At 43.3% G+C, this 18,127-nt stretch overlaps 1 protein-coding gene and 1 long non-coding RNA gene across 6 annotated transcripts in view; one reads left to right on the top strand and one right to left on the bottom strand.

Annotated features, from left to right (window-relative positions):
* ripor3 (RIPOR family member 3) overlaps nucleotides 1-18,127 on the bottom strand; it is a 148,604-nt gene that overhangs the window by 10,381 nt on the left and 120,096 nt on the right. For all 5 annotated transcript variants that reach the window (XM_079683331.1, XM_079683327.1, XM_079683329.1 and 2 more), the window contains 4 exons: nucleotides 17,903-18,028; nucleotides 16,663-16,808; nucleotides 705-831; nucleotides 175-326 (listed from right to left, as the gene is read on the bottom strand). In XM_079683331.1, the coding sequence (XP_079539457.1) occupies nucleotides 175-326; nucleotides 705-831; nucleotides 16,663-16,808; nucleotides 17,903-18,028 (551 nt within the window). The remainder of the gene's footprint in view (nucleotides 1-174; nucleotides 327-704; nucleotides 832-16,662; nucleotides 16,809-17,902; nucleotides 18,029-18,127) is intronic.
* On the top strand, nucleotides 897-18,053 carry LOC307040480. Its single transcript, XR_013808508.1, has 3 exons — nucleotides 897-2,352; nucleotides 16,669-16,824; nucleotides 17,916-18,053. It is a non-coding gene; the product is annotated as an uncharacterized lncRNA (long non-coding RNA).

Below are 18,127 nucleotides of genomic sequence, written 5' to 3'. Positions count from 1 at the left end.
TGTAATTTTTGTCATATTTTTGTAAAGTACTGGATAAGTGATTTTCACTCCTTTATGTTGAAGGTAAAATCCTTCAAATAAAACAATCGGAGAAGTGGGACAAACCCCACTTTACCAGTGTGTCCTCTGTATCCACTGTTTAGCCTCTTTGTGTTTTCCTGTAACGCTTCACACCTGTAGGGGCTCTGCTGGCTGTGGTTTGGCGTGCCGGTGTGGGAGGGGTGGGACAGGTAGCTGAGCAGAGACACCCCCCCTCTGTTGTGTCGACTTTTAGACACCAGAGAGGGGAGGGAACCTTCTGGATCATGCAGCTCACGCATCATCGACTGCAGAGGAGAGAGGAGAATATATCGATTTAAAAATCACACTTTAGACTTTAAAGCCACTGGCTATAACTGACAGGAAAATGTAGTAATTTTATCAGCTAAATGCAATATTTGCAATATATTATGTGGTCATACGAATGAAGTCCTTTGCAGTTGAGGATATGGGAAAAGATAGATTTAATTTAGGTGCATTTTCTACAACTGCATGTGCATTTTCGTGGTGTTAAAGAAAAGCATGCATGAATCTGTGTTATTAATCTGTGATTTATTATTTCCTCAATGTCAAAAATTTGAATTATTCCTGGTTTTATCTTAAATTACAGGGAAAGGCATGTATAGTGTTTATCGCTAATGTGTGTGTGAGTGTGTATAACTCACTATAAAGTATTTCTCTGTGAAGGAGGGGGTGCTCGGTGCCGTCCAGCTGTAGACAGAGCTCTTCCTGCTGGACACCGACTGCCTGCTGACGGATAGCGGCCTCATCTTCTCTGAGCTGTCGAACGGACTGCAGGAGCAAACACACACAAGCACACCCAATATAAATATAAAAGGTACATTATACACACATATTACAGCTGTCCAACACATTTCATCCATACAGTATGATGACAATAAATCAGCAACAATCACTGCTTTTTAATATTTAAAGCTTGTCTCATGACCCATTCTCCAAACTTTTTTTTCCAAAGTTTGACGTTTTTCCAGACCTGAACATTTTTACGGCCTTTTCCTTTTTTGTTAATCGTGACAGCAAGCGTAAAGACTGTGAAATATATGATTCCTTTTAGTCACAGTTCCTGTTTCACACTTTTATGGTTAGTATCAGATGAGTTATACCAACCCTTGAGCTACCTGAATGTATCATAAATGTTATCTGCAGTAATCGTAAGTAATTTGTGTAAAGTGTCTATAAATTGATATATTGGGAGCATTCTAAACACTTATTTGGGAGGTTGTCAGAGCATTGACGCGCTTAACCACAACTTAAAAACTTAAAAAGCCAGCTTTTAATGAAATAAAGTAGATAACAAAAACACTTTGACACAAACACAGGGGGACCAGGCAAGGTAAAACAAAACAAACGAAAACAAAGAAAAGCTGAATAAGTACAGACAGAGAGGGCAAGAGGGCAAAGGGACAGAATATACGGTGGCCAACAGCCCAAAACACTTCCATAGGAGAAACACGCTGCACTTAGAAAAACGATGCAAATATAAAAACACAAGTGCCAAAACACATGCAAATGAAGAAACATCTTCACCAACTTGACGAAAAATGCGCAGTCTTTACTAAAAGCACTGCATAAACAGAACGCTGAAACAAAAAAGAAGCTCAAAACACAATGTAAACAGGGACACCAAAAAGTGATCTGAGGTGGGAAGCAACTAAGTACATTTACTTAAGTAGCCTACTGTACTTAAGTACACATTTGAGATACTTGTACTTTACTTGAGAATTTTCCATTTAATGCTACTTTGTACTTTTACTCCACTACATTTTTTAATACCTTTAGTTACTTTACAGATTTGATTTAATGATGTGAAATATAATCAAGTCTTAAATCAGACTTGAGTTACCCCTGGAGTAAATTCAAAAGCTACCCTGCAGTATACAAAGTCATTAAAACTAGCTGCACCTTCACCAGCTTTCATAAAACTTTTGTGACGACCCCTGCTTCACTGCCTATGCTGGTGTGGGTGTGCCTTTGTGTGTGGGTGTGTGTGCTTCTCTCTCCCTGATTGTATCCAGGTGCAGCCTCTCTCCAGGTGCTCCCAATCTGATCAGCGCCTCCATAAAGGGTCTAAGTAGGCTGCAGTGGCTCTCTCTCTGCCCGGGGGAACGTAGGAGGAAGAGCAGCCCGGAACAGCTATCCTCCTGCATAGAGCTTGTTAACCCTGTTTGGTGGTCGGTTGTTTTGGGGAGTGTGAATAAACTCCTCTTTTTTCCGTACTCACGTCGTCGTCTCATCGCTGCGTTTGTTATGGCTGAGAGCCAAGCCGTGACAGCTGGGGGCTCGTCCAAACCGGTAAGATAAGCTTGGGTGCGTGTGAGTTCCTTCGTTATTTTGTGTTGGGTTTCTCCTGATAGGTGGTAGCGACGGTTCCCTTGGGAGCGTTGTGCGGGGTGTTAATGTTGTGGTGAAAGTGGCTGAAGCTTCGGTTTGGGGGCATGGCCGTGGTCGTAGTATTTTTGCTAGCTTGCTAGTCGCTTTGCTCGGCCAGCGGTCTTTAGTGCATAAGTACCCGCCGCAAGTAACCACATGAAGACCAGGGAGGAGATTAGTTAGCGGGTGTCGTAGTTAGTGGGGAAACTCCAATCAGTTTTTTTTTTTTCTCTTTTCTCTCTTTTGTCTCACTGTAAACTCGGTGTTGCGTTGTAGTATGGCGGAGGTAGACGCGTTTATCAGTGCTCCCTCTCAGGAAGCCCTTGAAAATGTCTCAATGGAGCAGCTGCTCGTTATTGCGGAACATTTCTCGGTGGAAATCGTTGGCGATAAGAGGCTAAAAAGCACTATAAAAACCTCTATTGTGTCAGTATTACGTGAAACGGGTGTGCTTCCGGAAGTTAAGGAGGGGGTGTTAAAACCTCTGTTGCAGGCTAGTTTACTGTCCTTTGAGCAGCAGAAGGAGATGTTGTTGTTGCAGCTGAGTCATGACAAAATGAGGTATGAGATGGAGTTTGAAAAGGAGATTGCAGTGGAGAGGATGCGGCAGGAGACTGAGAAAGCCAAATTTGATATGGAAGGACAGCGTCTTTCCATAGGCAGAGGTAGTGCGGTGTTGGGTGAGCGGCACGGTGAACAGGTGCCCAGGTCTCCTCAGCGGTTCGATGCTAACAACTTGCGCTTGTTGCCGCAATTTAATGAAAGTGATCCTGACACTTTTTTTTTGCTTTTTGAACGGGTGGCTAAAGCTAGGGATTGGCCGGATGCAGACTGTGCCCTGATGCTTCAGTGTGTACTCACAGGAAGAGCACAGTCCGCATATTCCGCGTTGTGTTCGGAGGATAGCTCTAGCTATGTTAAAATAAAATGGGCGGTGCTTAGAGCTTATGAACTTGTTCCAGAGGCTTATCGACAGCATTTTAGGTCCTTGGAGAAAAAACAGGGTCAGACTTATGTGGAAATGGCGAGGGATTTGTCTGTTCATTTTAAACGTTGGTTAGCTGCTATGGACATCACTTCCTTTGACAAATTGGGTGAACTCATGATTTTGGAACAGTTCAAAAACATCCTTCCTGACAGCATTGCAACCTATATAATAGAACACAGGGTAACTTCGGCATCCGAGGCTGCAGTAGCAGCGGATGAGTTTGTGTTACTGCATAAGGGTAGGTTCGGAGGGCGTGCTGGAGATCTACCTGTGTTTGGGGGAAGTGGAAGGTCTGTTGATGTTGGGTCATTGGGGATGGATCTAAAGAAAGTGGCTTGGGAGAAATCTGAGGATAGTTGTAACTATTGTCGTGAGAAAGGCCATTGGAAACCAGACTGTCCGGTGCTTAGAGCAAAATCCAAGGGAGGAAGATTTGTGGGTAAACCGGTTGCGTTTGCTGCTCCTGTGAGTAGCTGCTGTGTTGACGAGGTGCTTACGGACCACTTATGTGGACCTGAGGTTCTGGCGTCCTATGCTCCTTTTATAAGAGACGGCTTGGTGTCATTGGTGGGTAGCAATGTCAAAGTTCCAATTAAAATTTTGAGGGATACAGGTGCATTTGACTCCTTTATTGTTGACTCGGTTCTGCCTTTGTCTGAGGAAAGTGACACTGGTGACACGGTTCAGACTCGGGGGATGGGATTAACGGTTTTTCCTGTTCCTGTCCATAGGATGTATCTCGACTGTGACCTTGTTAAAGGGGATGTAGCTATTGGGGTACGTCCAGCTTTTCCAACCGAGGGGATACATTTCATTCTGGGTAACGATTTGGCAGGTGGTAAACTCTGGGCTGATGGCCCTTCTGTGTTGTTAGTCACTGGTGGTCTGATTGAGTCAGCATCTGAGAAGCGCTCTACAGTGGTGCCAGACGTTACGGCCGCGTGTGTGATCACAAGGGCTAGGGCCAAAAGGGATCAGGACTTGCTATCACATGGGAAGTCAACTGACACAGTGGACGTTCCATCTTTGTCTGAGTTTTCGGTGTTACTTACACACCATGAGGTGGGAGAGGAGCAACGTCAGGATGCTTCGCTGAAAGGCCTTTTTGACTGTGCTGTGCCAGTGGCAGAGAGGGAAAACGCTTCAAGTGGATACATGTTGCGTAATGACTTGTTGTTTGGAGATGGAGGGCTGTTGATGGTGCAGGGACTGAGGTTTTCCAGCTGGTGGTGCCAACTAAGCTTCGTCCTCTTGTCCTGAAAGTCGCACATGAGTGTGGACACTTTGGGGTTCGGAAAACATATTGGAACATCCTGAAACACTACTTCTGGCCACGTCTTAAGACAGATGTGTCGCAGTATATTAGAACATGTCATGTGTGTCAGCTGACAGGGAAACCGAACCAGAAGATCAAACCAGCACCACTACAGCCGATACAAGTGGTAAGTGAACCATTTACACATCTCATTGTGGATTGTGTGGGCCCTTTACCATGTTCAAAGTCTGGTTGCAAATATCTGCTGACTGTGATGTGTCAAACCACTAGGTATCCAGCGGCTTATCCTTTGAGGTCGATTACAACTAAGGCGGTGGTTAGGGCCTTGTTGCAGTTTATCTCAATATTTGGTATTCCTAAGGTCGTTCAAAGTGATCAAGGCTCCAATTTTTCGTCTCACATGTTTGCTCAGGTGTTGAAGCTTTTGAAGATTAAGAAGAACCAGTCAACAGCTTACCACGCCCAAAGTCAGGGTGCTTTGGAAAGGTTTCACCAGACATTGAAATCCTTGTTACGTGGTTACTGTACTGAGCTAGATGGAGACTGGGAGGAAGGTCTTCCTTGGTTGATGTTGGCTGCAAGGGAGGCGGTACATGAAGGTACGGGGTTTAGCCCTAATGAGTTGGTTTTCGGACATGCTGTACGGGGCCCCTTGGCAGTGCTGAAAGAGGGTTGTGTGGACACTGAGCCACCACGGAGCTTGGTGGATTATGTGAATGGCTTCAGACGTCGTTTGATTGTTGCTTTAAGTATGGCACGGGAAAAGTTGTCAGTGTCTCAAAGTAAAATGAAGGAGTTGTATGACCGTCGTTTGGCACGACAGGAGTTTAATCCAGGTGACCAGGTTCTATCACTTATGCCTATTGTTGGTTCCCCATTTCAGGCTAAATATTCAGGTCCGTACACTATCATTGAGAAAACTTCTGATTTAAATGATGTTGTGGCAACACCAGAACGAAGGAAGACTAAACGCCTCTGTCATGTAAATCTTCTGAAACCCTACCACAAGCGGAAGGTTAACACGGACACAGAGGTGGAGAAGGATGAGGTGCAGCCGGCTGTTGCGGCGACACATGGTTTGACGCATGAGGGAGATGTAGTGCCTGAACCTGATGATAGTTTGCTCTGTGGTCATTTGAGAAATTCGGAATCGCTAGATAATTTAGACGGGTTGTTGTCTCATTTGGCGGAATCAAGACGTGAGGAACTCTCAGCATTGGTACACAAATATCTGTGTCTGTTTGGAGACACTCCGTCGCAAACTGACTGGGCTGAGCATGATATTGATGTTGGGGACGCTCAGCCGATTAAGCAACATTTTTATCGCATGCCACCAGTTAAGCGCAATCGGCTGGATGCAGAGATTAATTACATGTTGGAGAACAAAATTGCTGTCCCATCAGCATCTAGTTGGGCGTCTCCATGTATTTTGGTGCCAAAGCAGGATGGGACACCTAGATTCTGTACTGATCTAAGAAAAGTGAATGCGGTGACAAAATCTGACTCTTTTCCTTTGCCACGGATGGATGACTGTATAGATCAGGTCGGGTCCGCAAAGTATGTTAGCAAATTTGATTTGCTTAAAGGTTATTGGCAGATCCCCTTGTCCAAGCGGGCACAGGAAATAGCAGCATTTATCACACCATCTGGACTTTATTCATATAAGGTAATGCCGTTTGGGTTAAAAAATGCTCCTGCTACATTCCAACGTTTGATGAATCGCGTGGTGTCGGGTTTAGAGGGTTGTACGGTGTATCTAGACGATTTGGTAATTTGCAGTGACACTTGGACTGCTCATGTTCAGCGCATCGAGAGGTTGTTTGAACGGTTGACGGAGGCACATCTGACTATTAATTTGGCCAAATGTGCCTTTGCAAAGGCAACAGTGACATATCTTGGCCATGTGGTGGGTCAGGGTTGTGTGGCTCCAGTTTTGGCCAAGGTCAGAGCAATATCTGAATACCCACAACCCACAACCAAAAAGGAACTCCAGAGATTTTTGGGTATGGTGGGTTACTACAGGAGGTTCTGTGAACATTTTTCCACTACAGTGTTTCCTTTGACTGAACTTCTTAGGGCTAAGATAAAATATACTTGGTCGGTCGACTGTCAGAGAGCGTTTGATAGGGTTAAGTCTCTGTTGTGTTCCTCTCAGGCGTTAGCGGCTCCATGTTTTGATCGTCCTTTTAGTCTCCAAGTAGATGCAAGCCAGGTGGGAGTCGGTGCGGTTCTGCTCCAGCTTGACAAGGGGGGGGGGTGGAGAGACCCGTCAGTTTCTTTTCAAAGAAACTTAACAGTTACCAAAGGAATTATTCAGTGATTGAGAAGGAAGCGTTAGCACTCATTTGGGCGTTGCAGCATTTCACTGTATGTGGGAGCAGGAGGACCAATTTTGGTTTACACAGATCACAATCCCCTGACCTTTTTGCATTCAATGAAGTGTCCTAACCAAAGACTGACGAGGTGGTCTTTGTTTCTTCAGGCTTACAACCTTGATGTTAGGCACATTAGGGGGTCTGACAATGTTATTGCTGACGCGCTGTCACGAGCCCCATGGCACTAAGTATGGTTAGGTCGTACCTTAATGTATATATATTGACTGTCATACTGTGATAAATCTTTCTTGCTCTGCCCATTCTTTTTAAATAGTGCTTCTCAGATACTGGTGTTGCTAAAGGTGTGGCTGGGCGTTGAAGGAGAGGATTGCTGTGTGAAGGTGGTGTTTTTTTGTTGTTTTTTTCATTAGGGACCTGGGGGAGTTCCATATGTGGAGTTTTGTTTTCCATGACCTTTTGCTTTGGTTTGGGATGGGGTTGGTTGGTGGTGCCGGTGGCCCTGGGGACACCGACTTTAAGGGGGGGGGGTGTGACGACCCCTGCTTCACTGCCTATGCTGGTGTGGGTGTGCCTTTGTGTGTGGGTGTGTGTGCTTCTCTCTCCCTGATTGTATCCAGGTGCAGCCTCTCTCCAGGTGCTCCCAATCTGATCAGCGCCTCCATAAAGGGTCTAAGTAGGCTGCAGTGGCTCTCTCTCTGCCCGGGGGAACGTAGGAGGAAGAGCAGCCCGGAACAGCTATCCTCCTGCATAGAGCTTGTTAACCCTGTTTGGTGGTCGGTTGTTTTGGGGAGTTTGAATAAACTCCTCTTTTTTCCGTACTCACGTCGTCGTCTCATCGCTGCGTTTGTTATGGCTGAGAGCCAAGCCGTGACACTTTAATGATCAATAACATATCATATATATTATTCTGAAATGGACCAATCTGCTCAATGACTACTTTTACTTTTGGTACTTTAAGTTTATTTCGATGCTGATACTTTTCTACTTTTAGTTGAGTAACATTTCAATTGCAGGACTTTTACTTGTAATAGTGTATTCCTATACTCTGGTACTTTAGTACACTTCTCCCACCTACTTCTCCTTCTCCCACCTCTGAAAGTGATGCACACATCTCGGACCGGAGTGCTTGTTAACATTAAGGGATTATAAAGTTGGCCAACTGACACTCCCACTGAAAACGTACCTTACATTTGAACAATGTGATAGAATATCTGCTTTAAGCTAGCTAGCTAACCTAGTGATTTGAAGTATACTGACAAAACACTTACAAATTATTATGAAACAGACTAACTTTGCGAACAGTGACAGTTGGCAAACTTTATAATCCCCAAGATCGTTTGCGCCAGTCTGCCACCGTAGAAGCACGGGGAATCAGGCAGGGATGAAATAACAGCACACATCAGGGAAACATTGATGACAAACCGACAGAGAACGCTAGAGAAGACAGGCATATATACACAGTACTAATCACCAAGACAATACACAGCTGTGGAGGGGAAGCAAAAACTTAAGGGGCGGCAGGGTGAAAAGAATCAGACAAGCAAACAGGCGGGAAAACCCATCGACAGGAAGTAAAACAAGACAGGACAGGAGATAATACATAAAAAACATCCTGCTTTATTTTTCTGTGGTTTTAAGAGTTCAAATTAAAAACTGATTGAATCACTTAACTGTGACTCATTTAGAGGTTCAACAGAATTGTGTGTGATGTGCGTGTGTACGGCCACCCTAGTCTTTTGTTTCTGTAAGTGTGTGTGAGTGAGTTCTGCAGCTTTCTGCGTGCTTGTGTGGTTTTCAGTGTCTCCCGGGAGGATCCATGAAACGTCCAACACCTGGCCTCTCTAAGCCCTGAAATGTGATCTGTCATGGTGCAAGGGCACAGCAGAGTGTGTGTGTGTGTATGATGTACAGTCTGTATTCGATGAGCTGCACGGCGACAGATGGCTCAGGTTAGAGGTGCAGAGAAAGAAGAGAATAACAACGTCAGATTCTGTAAAACCGCTATGTAATTCTATAATAATCCAACACATGATTTTTTGTTATTTACATGTTGTTGGTTGCTTTTTGATCATATTTTAGTGCTTTGAATATGTGGTAAAGTAACATTGAGGAATCTGTTTGACATCTCAGAAAAGGAGTGGGAGAAACCAAAAGAGAAAAAGAAAAACTGAATGTGTCACTTCTCCAGTGACTTCTTTTTTGAAGTTGAAACAAAAGTACAAAGGCGTTCTCATATTTTACACTACAGATATCTTTCCAAAGCAGCCACAACCTTTCCTCATCAGATCATCCAATGATTCTACTTTCCATCACGTACTCCACTTTACCTTCCCATCAACCCCTTGTCTCCAGTAGAGGAAATGCATCTGCATTTTGAAGTCATGCAATCACCTCATTAATATTTTTGTTTACTTTTGTTTTTATTTGTTTTAGATTACAGGGTATAAATACAGAAATGAAATGCAGTTAAAACTAAGCTGCATAAAAAAACTAAATATCAATCCTCATATAAACATTTTTTAGAAATAAAAAGAACATAATATATATATATAATTAATCCTCATAATTACATGTATTGTTATATCTAACCGGAGGGAAATGTTTGTGTTGTTTACCTCACACATTTTGCCCGTCATTTGTTAAAGATATGAATTAGATTTTTTTGTTGTCATGGCTTTTTCAAATTAATTTCTAAGATCCTTTAATTTTGTGTTTATTAACCTGTTAAGCCCTGAGCCTGTTTTTCAGGTCTCAGGCTCGAAAATGACGTTTCCAGAACAAATGACCATATCTTCCCTTCTAAAAGGTTTACATTACTAATCTTTTTTCTCAAAGTAATGATAAACCTGTGAGTTGGATGTAGAAGAGTCAGAATCAATATAGATGTTTTTTATTTTAAAGAAAATTCAGATTGAACATAGTAAAAAACTGTAAATTATAGTGTCCGTCCAATTTTTTTTACTTATAGTGAAAACTACCCTTGGATGATGGTAAGGTAGACTAAAAGCTTTAGGAATCCAAAGTACAACATATAATAAGTACCCTGTATCAAGATTGATGCAAAACAAGTGACATGTGACCATTTTAGAGAGGTTTAGCAAAAACAACTCCACCTCTGAGGTGATTTGGGTCATGTTGCCGTTTTTAGCTACCTAGCGCCACATGTTTTGATGACTGTTCTTGTTAATATCTTTGCGAGTTCTTATCATGGAGTGATAATGTATGTACCGATCGATTCTGTGTCATCTCACGATCAGATCGATGGGTTGGACGTGCAGCTACGATAAGTAATAAGGGTGTTATCAGTGAGTTTCTGTGCAAAACGCCGTTAGCATTTTTCGCTCGTGGCTAATAGGCTCAGCGCTAGCTTTGTGGGTTTTTTTGAAGAAAAAAAAGATCCGTTAGCTGAGTTTCTTCCCGTTAAATGGATATAAAACATTCATAGTGTATTGAATATTAAGATGCCCTCGGACGCTGTTTCCTGCAGATGACGCGTTTTCCCCCCGGTATCGGGGGTGCGGTGTAGAAGAGGTTAAATTATCATCTTTTACCCAATTCCTAATTTTTGTGATTATTGCTACTCTTCACTTTACCCTTCTTATGAGGAATAAGTACTAAGTCTTTATTTTGTATTTCTTCTGGTGTTTTTCCAAGTTCTTAAGTGTTTTTTTTTTAATAAACACCAAAATTAGGTGACATTTCCCCTATAGATATTTCGTAGAAGTCACATTAAGCTTTACAAGACCAAAATATATGACTGTGGTTGGCCTTCTGCTCAATGTATTCTCCCGAGCACGAAGTGAAACTTCCCTTGTATTGACTTTAAATTTGGGGTGTATTAAAGTACCAAATAAAATAAAGTGTATATGTGACCTGCTCTATTCAAATCAGTCTCATTGACCCGAAGACACATTTTGAGTTGTATACACTGCTGGAAAGAGGAGATTCCTAGCTTTCTAATGATATCAGGATTGTTTTTGTACTCCAAATATTAAGCGAAATATGTAACATTATATAATGACTGTCACAGAGTCATCATTTTGAGAAAAAGACCTTCAAAGTTTTCTCTTCTCTGGAATCCATCGATCTGATTGATTATTAGCGGAGCAAATTATCAAAATACTGCGGAGGGAAGATATTTTCGTTTGGATTACTGGTCTTGGGGAAGCTCGCGAGTGTGTGTGTGTATACATGTGTGTGTGTTTGTGTAATTTTGCGTTTGTGTGTATTGTGTTTGTTTCCCGGGGAAAACAATCTAAAAAAACACCGGCTGTTGTTATGCCTGCTGTGACGTTAAGTTACTCCGTTCTCCGCTTGTAATTATGCCATTACAAGCTTCAAAGTTGTATTTATCATCTGAATTTGCCGAAATAAGTTTAATATTCTGAAAGCTTGTTTTTTCTCAAAGCTTTGTTTAATTGAAATCAGATGAAAACAAACTGTAAAAGATCCAACCGTGTTATCTATGATTACTATACGCTTACATTCATAATTTCAGCCGGAGGGAGGGGGGGCGGCGCTGCGGAACAGCAGAGTGGCGAGTGAGAGCTGTCATCTTCCCTTTACAAGCTTCAAAAATGTATTTATCGTGTGATTTTGGAATCATATTCTGAAAGCCAAGACTTCGTTTGTTTAAAATCAAACAAAACACCCGAACCCCGGAAGGCGGTACGCAAATCCACGTTTATTTTGAAATGAGCCGTTGCGACTTCTGACTGATTTTGATAGAGCGGGTCACATATTTGAGCCCTGGAGTACAGAGCCCTGGAGGGTTCATAGAGGGAAAAATAAATAAAACGAGGCCAGGTGTTATTAATTTGTGCACACGAGATGTAATTCGTGGCCTCAATTTAAATAAAACGAGGCCGGGCTTGCCACGGAGCCCGACGGGCACAGCCCGAAAAGGCAACGTGAGCAACACCTCCGCTTCTCCGTCCCGCGGGCCCACCACCTACGTGAAACAGCGATGGGGTCGGGTGCGCTGCCAGAAGGGTGGCAGTGAAAGCAGAGGGTCTCGACGGACCAGACCCGGGCTACATAACCTGGCTTGTGGGACGTGGAATGTCCCCTCTCTGGGGGGGAAGGAGCTTGTGCGGGAGGTGGAGCGTTACCGGTTGGATCTGGTTGGGCTCACCTCTACGCACAGCGTCGGCTCTGGAACCTTACTTCTGGATAGGGGTTGAACTCTATTCTTCTCCGGACTTACCCAAAGTGTGAGGCGCCGGCCGGGTGGGGGGATACTCACAAGCCCCCGGTTGGGTACTTCTTTGTTGGAGTTTACCACAGTGGACGACAGGGTCGCCTCCCTACGCCTACGGGTTATGGGGGGGAAAACTCTGACTGTTGTGTGTGCTTATGCACCAAACAGCAGTTCAGAGTATTCAGCCTTCTTGGAGACCCTGGTAAGAGTCCTGTATGGGGCTCCTGAAGGGGACTCTTTAATCTTGCTGGGAGACTTCCACGCACATGTGGGCAATGATGGAGACACTTGGAGGGGCGTGACTGGGAGTGGTTTGTTACTGGACTTCTGTGCTAGTCATGGATTGGCCATAACAAACACAATGTTCGAACATAAGGATGCTCATAAGTGTACGTGGTACCAGAGCACCCTAGGCATAAGGTCCATGATCGATTTTGTTCAGACCTGAGGCCTTAGTTTTGAACACTCGGGTAAAGAGAGGGGCGGAGTTGTCAACTGATCACCATCTGGTGGTGAGTTGGGTGGCGGGAAGCCTCTGGACTGGATCAACACCAATCTCCCGGGGGGAGGTCACTGAGGTAGTCAAACAACTCCACAGTGGCAAAGCCCCGGGGGTGGATGAGATCCGCCCAGAAATTCTGAAGGCTCTGGGTGTTGAGGGACTGTCATGGTTGACACGTCTCATCAACGTTGCGTGAAAGTCAGAAACAGTACCGAAGGAGTGGCAGACCGGAATGGTGGTTCCCCTTTTCAAAAAGGGGGACCAGAGGGTGTGTGCGAATTATAGAGGCATCACACTACTCAGCCTCCCCGGGAAAGTTTACTCTAAGGTTCTTGAAAGGAGGGTCAGGCCGATTGTCGAACCTCAGATTGAGGAGGAACAATGCGGATTCCGTCCTGGTCGTGGAACGACGGATTAGCTTTTTACTTTCGCAAGGATCCTGGAGGGGGCCTGGGAGTACGCTTATCCAGTCTACATGTGTTTTGTAGACTTGGAGAAGGCGTATGACCGGTTTCCCAGGGAGTTACAGTGGGAGGTGCTGCAGGAGTATGGGGTGAGGGGGTCTCAACTCAGGGCCATCCAATCTCTGTACTCCCAAAGCGAGAGCTGTGTCTGGGTCCTCGGCAGTAAGTCGGACCCATTTCCGGTGAGGGTTGGCCTCCGCCAGGGCTGCGCTTTGTCACCAATCCTGTTTGTAATATACATGGATAAGATTTCGAGGCGTTCACTGGATCGGTTCGCAACCGAGTGCGAAGCGGCTGGGATGAGGATCAGCACCTCCAAATCTGAGGCCATGGTTCTCAGCTGGAAACCGAAGGACTGTCCACTCCAAGTGAAGAAGTTCAAGTATATCGGGGTCTTGTTCTCGAGTGAGGGAACAACGGAGCGTGAGATGGGCCGGAGAATCGGAGCAGCGGGAGCGGTACTGCAGTCGCTTTACCTTTATGACCTTTAATATGTCTAACTATATTTAAAATGAGTTACCTTTTAGAGAAGTGATTATATTTGTATGCCAATATTTTCCTATGGTAAAGTTTGAGTTTTGCACTTTTATTTTGATAGTAATAAGATCGGGACTCTTATTTTCAAGGAACTTTTACCGATTAAATCGGTTTATGATAAAGATTGAGCCCCAGAAAGCACATGCAATGCAAAATGACATCATTCTGCATGTTAAGTAGCCATGTGCTTTCGTGTTATCGCTGAATCTTTATTTATTGATTAGATCACGTTACTCTGATGATAGTGTTCAAGACAGCCTACAGTTGCAAGAAAAATAACCCTTTGGAATTACCTGGATTTCTGCATAAGTTGGTCATAAAATGTGTTCTGATCTGCACGTTTGAAGTTTGCAAAAGAGCACCTGGATGTTCCAAAATATTCTGTGGACAGATGAAACCAAAGTTGAGTTGTTTGGAAGGAAAACACAACGCTATGTGTGGAGAAAAAAAGGCACAGCACACCAGCATCAAAACCTCATCCCAACTGTGAAGTATGGTGGAGGGAGCATCATGGTTTGGGGCTGCTTTGCTGCCTCAGGGCCTGGACAGATTGCCATCATCAACGGAAAAATGAATTCTCAAATTTATCAAGACATTTTGCTGGAGAACTTAAGGCCATCTGTCCACCAATTGAAGCTCAACAGAAGATGGGTGATGCAACAGGACAACGACCCAAAGCACAGAAGTAAATCAACAACAGATTGGCTTCAACAGAAGAAAATACGCCTTCTGGAGTGGCCCAGTCAGTCCTGACCTCAACCCAATTGAGATGCTGTGGCATGACCTCAAGAGAGCGATTCACACCAGACATCCCAAGGATAATGCTGAACTGAAACAGTTTTGTAAAGAGGAATGGTCCAAAATTCCTCCTGACCGTTGTGCAGGTCTGATATGCAACTATAGGAAACGTTTGGTTGAGGTTAATGCTGCCAAAGGAGGGTCAACCAGTTATTAAATCCAAGGGTTCACATACTTTTTTCACCCTGCACTGTGAATGTTTACATGGTGTGTTCAATAAAAACATAAAAACATATTGTTTGTGTGGTTTTAGCTTAAGCAGACTGTGTTTGTCTATTGTTGTGACTTAGATGAAGATCAGAACACATTTTATGACCAATTTATGCAGAAATCCAGGTAGTTCCAAAGGGTTCACATACTTTTTCTTGCAACTGTATATGTCTGAACTCGATCCTTTGAGTAATGTGTTACGAAGCCTTCTCTTCAATATTGTTTCCACATAACAAGCATTTTGCGCTGCTCTTTTCCAATGTGGAAGCAGAATGTTTGAAAGCATATAGCACGATGCAGGGTGTGTCTCTAGACATCTCTAGACTGGAATAGCGGGGCCCAGTACGTGAACTCGCCTCACAGGTGCACATGCCAGGATAGAGGACATCAGACTCCAGAGAAAACTTGCTCAAGTCCGAGTCCAAGTCGGAGCCTCAATATACAAGTCGAGTCCGAGTCATCGTGGGGGGAAAAATTCATGAGTCCGAGTCCAAGTCATCGTACGCGAGAATTCGCGAGTCCAAGTCTGAGTCGCGTCAATCTGTGCGCGAGTCCGAGTCGAGTCACGAGTCCCGAAAATCGGCACTCGAGTCCGAGTCCAGGACTCAAGTACTCCATCTCTGTTGGCACGGGCGTAGTACCGGTGCGCCAAGTAGGAAGTGGAGCGAACAGGAGACAACCGTTTCACAACCGATTGTTATGTTTATGTGGGGAAATGGCAGTGCATACATTATTTGAGATATATTTCAAACTCAGACTTCATTTTAGGGACATTTCTGCCAGAGGTGTAGAGCTATTTGTTTAAGCACCGGATTCTCAAAACAGGAGAGTCTGTGAACCAGTCTGCCTAGATCTATGAATTAATGTCCGTGACTCTCACAGTATCTCCTATCTGCAGAGAGCTGTGTCTTTTACGCAGTGCCTTCACTGTGTTTAAGTTAATTAGAACAGCTGAATAGAGATCGAGGCTGCTAAGTTTTAGCCACACACAGAGACAGACACTACTTTCGTTGGAGTTGTATATGTCTTAAATGTAATTTAGGTTAACTTCCTGTTTTATTTTGAAGGCGAGTTTACGTTGTTGACAGGAAGTTGTTGTTGCTATGGAAACATGAAATGCTACATGATGTGCATGGGTTTGTGCTCTGCTCAGCTCAGCTCTGTGTTCGGTGTATGTGTGTGTCCGACACCGGCATTTGTTTTCAAATGACCACGAACAGTAATTTACACACATCTGGCTAACTCCATATGTGTATTTCCAAGTGAAAGAAATTCGTTTAATCTTAATCTCGATGTAGGCTAGTGCTAAGTGCTATCGGAGTGCACCGGAACGAACGCCACTATCATAATATCTTCTGAAAATAAATGCCCACACACAAACACACACACACACACACACACACACACGCATGCACGCACTTACGCACGCACACACACACACACACATGCACACGCACACACACACACCATGTATACATCACTTCAGGGGACATTACATTGACTTACATGCATTTCCTGAAGACTTATCCTAACCTTAACCATAACCAACACATGCCTTACCCCAACCCTAAACCTAACCAAGTCTTCACCCTAAAATTAATGATTCCACTCATGGGGACCTCCACACACTTTGGCGACCGGACATCTTCTTCATATCCCTAATAATATGGCGTAATAATCGAGCAGTTCGATGTGTCTAACCATAAGAAAGTATCTCGTGAGCACGTGAAAGTATATCGTGCGCACGAGAAAGTATATCCTGCGCCCAAATTAATAAAGCGTGGCCTCGTTTTATTTAAATTGAGGCCACGAATTACATCTCGTGCGCACAAATTAATAAGACGTGGCCTCGTTTTATTTATTTTTCTCTCTATGAACCCTCCAGGGCTCCGTAGTTATTCCTCTGTGCATGTGTTCGTACTTCCAGGTGACTTCCAGCTGCAGTTTGATGGTTCCCAGCTCCGTGATGTCGACCAGCATCAGCTGCGGCCTGGCCACAAAGAAGTCGGCGCTCAGACACGTCACCATGCCAACCAGCAGCCAACCCAGACCCTTCGCCTCCGTCACCTGAAAGAACAGACAAGTAACATGATTCATAATCACAGAATCAGAGGGGGAAGATGATTTTGATAAAAGTAGACATTTCATGGAAAAATCTGCTATTACAGGGTTAAGTCCTGCATACTACATCTTTTTTTTTTTTTTCAAAGAAAAACGTTATTATCTGTAAAATGACTTTAAGTATAACAAAATGTATGTTGATTCTACAGAATATCACCTCCAAGAGGGTTTTGTAATATGTTTAATACTACTTCATGATAATAACATCATAACATCATTTTATTATTGCAGGACTGTTACAACTAGTAAAATCTTACTCTATTTAGAGGTTTTACTTAAGTAAAAGTATTAACATTATTTCAATGAAGAAATATTCTTTCACTGGTAAAATTGAAAAACAGTTTGGCAACAAAGAGCATGTTTAAAGTACCAAAACAGAATAATACACATTATAAATTTGGATATAAGTTATTGATGTTTGAATAAGTGAATCACTATTATAATATATGCTTTTGATGTGTTATTTATATATCTATTGCCTTAAATAAATTAGTGGGTGGCTTGATGATTTCTTCCTGGGATCAAATAAAATATTATTGATATGATCATTTAATAAATGTTCCGATTATAATTTGTATTACTCATATAACTAAATATGAAAATAAACTAGTAATTTAAGTTAATAAATAAACGTAGTGGATAATAAAGTACAGTATTCCCCTCTAGGATGTAATGGAGTCGAAGTATAAAGTAGCATAAAATGAAAATACTAAAAGTACCCCAAAACGTCTTCTTAACAGTAAACGTACAGTACTTAAACAAATGTACTTAGTTACTGTACACCACTAACTATTCCTGTCCAAAAAATGGAAGAAGTACAATATTGGCTCTTGAAAGTGAACGCATTGTTAACATTTAGTAGCAGAAATGGAAATAATCAATTAAAGTACAAATATCGTGTGTGTGTGTGTGTGTGTGTGTGTGTGTGTGTGTGTGTGTGTGTGTGTGTGTGTGTGTGTGTGTGTGTGTGTGTGTGTGTGTGTGTGTGTGTGTGTGTGTGTGTGTGTGTGTGTGTGTGTGTGTGTGTGTGTGTGTGTGACCTTGATCTCAAAGTTATGTTGTATGTGAGGGAGGAAGACCATCTCCTCTTCGTCCCAGGCCTGAGTGTCATCGGACTCGATCCTCCCTCTGATCTTCCATCGCTGGCGGCCCAACCGCACCACCACCTGGTCATGTGACATCCAACTGTCAGTAACTGATTTTAAATCTTCAGTCAGTTACGGGTTGTGTGTTTAAAGAGAGTTACTTTCACCTTAGAGTTTTAA

The sequence above is a fragment of the Notothenia rossii genome, assembly GCF_949606895.1.
Source record: "Notothenia rossii genome assembly, chromosome: 5".
In the NCBI taxonomy this organism is placed as follows: domain Eukaryota; kingdom Metazoa; phylum Chordata; class Actinopteri; order Perciformes; family Nototheniidae; genus Notothenia; species Notothenia rossii.
The sequence above is the reverse complement of the archived record's forward strand: the minus strand, read 5'-3'. Positions and strand labels throughout refer to the sequence as shown.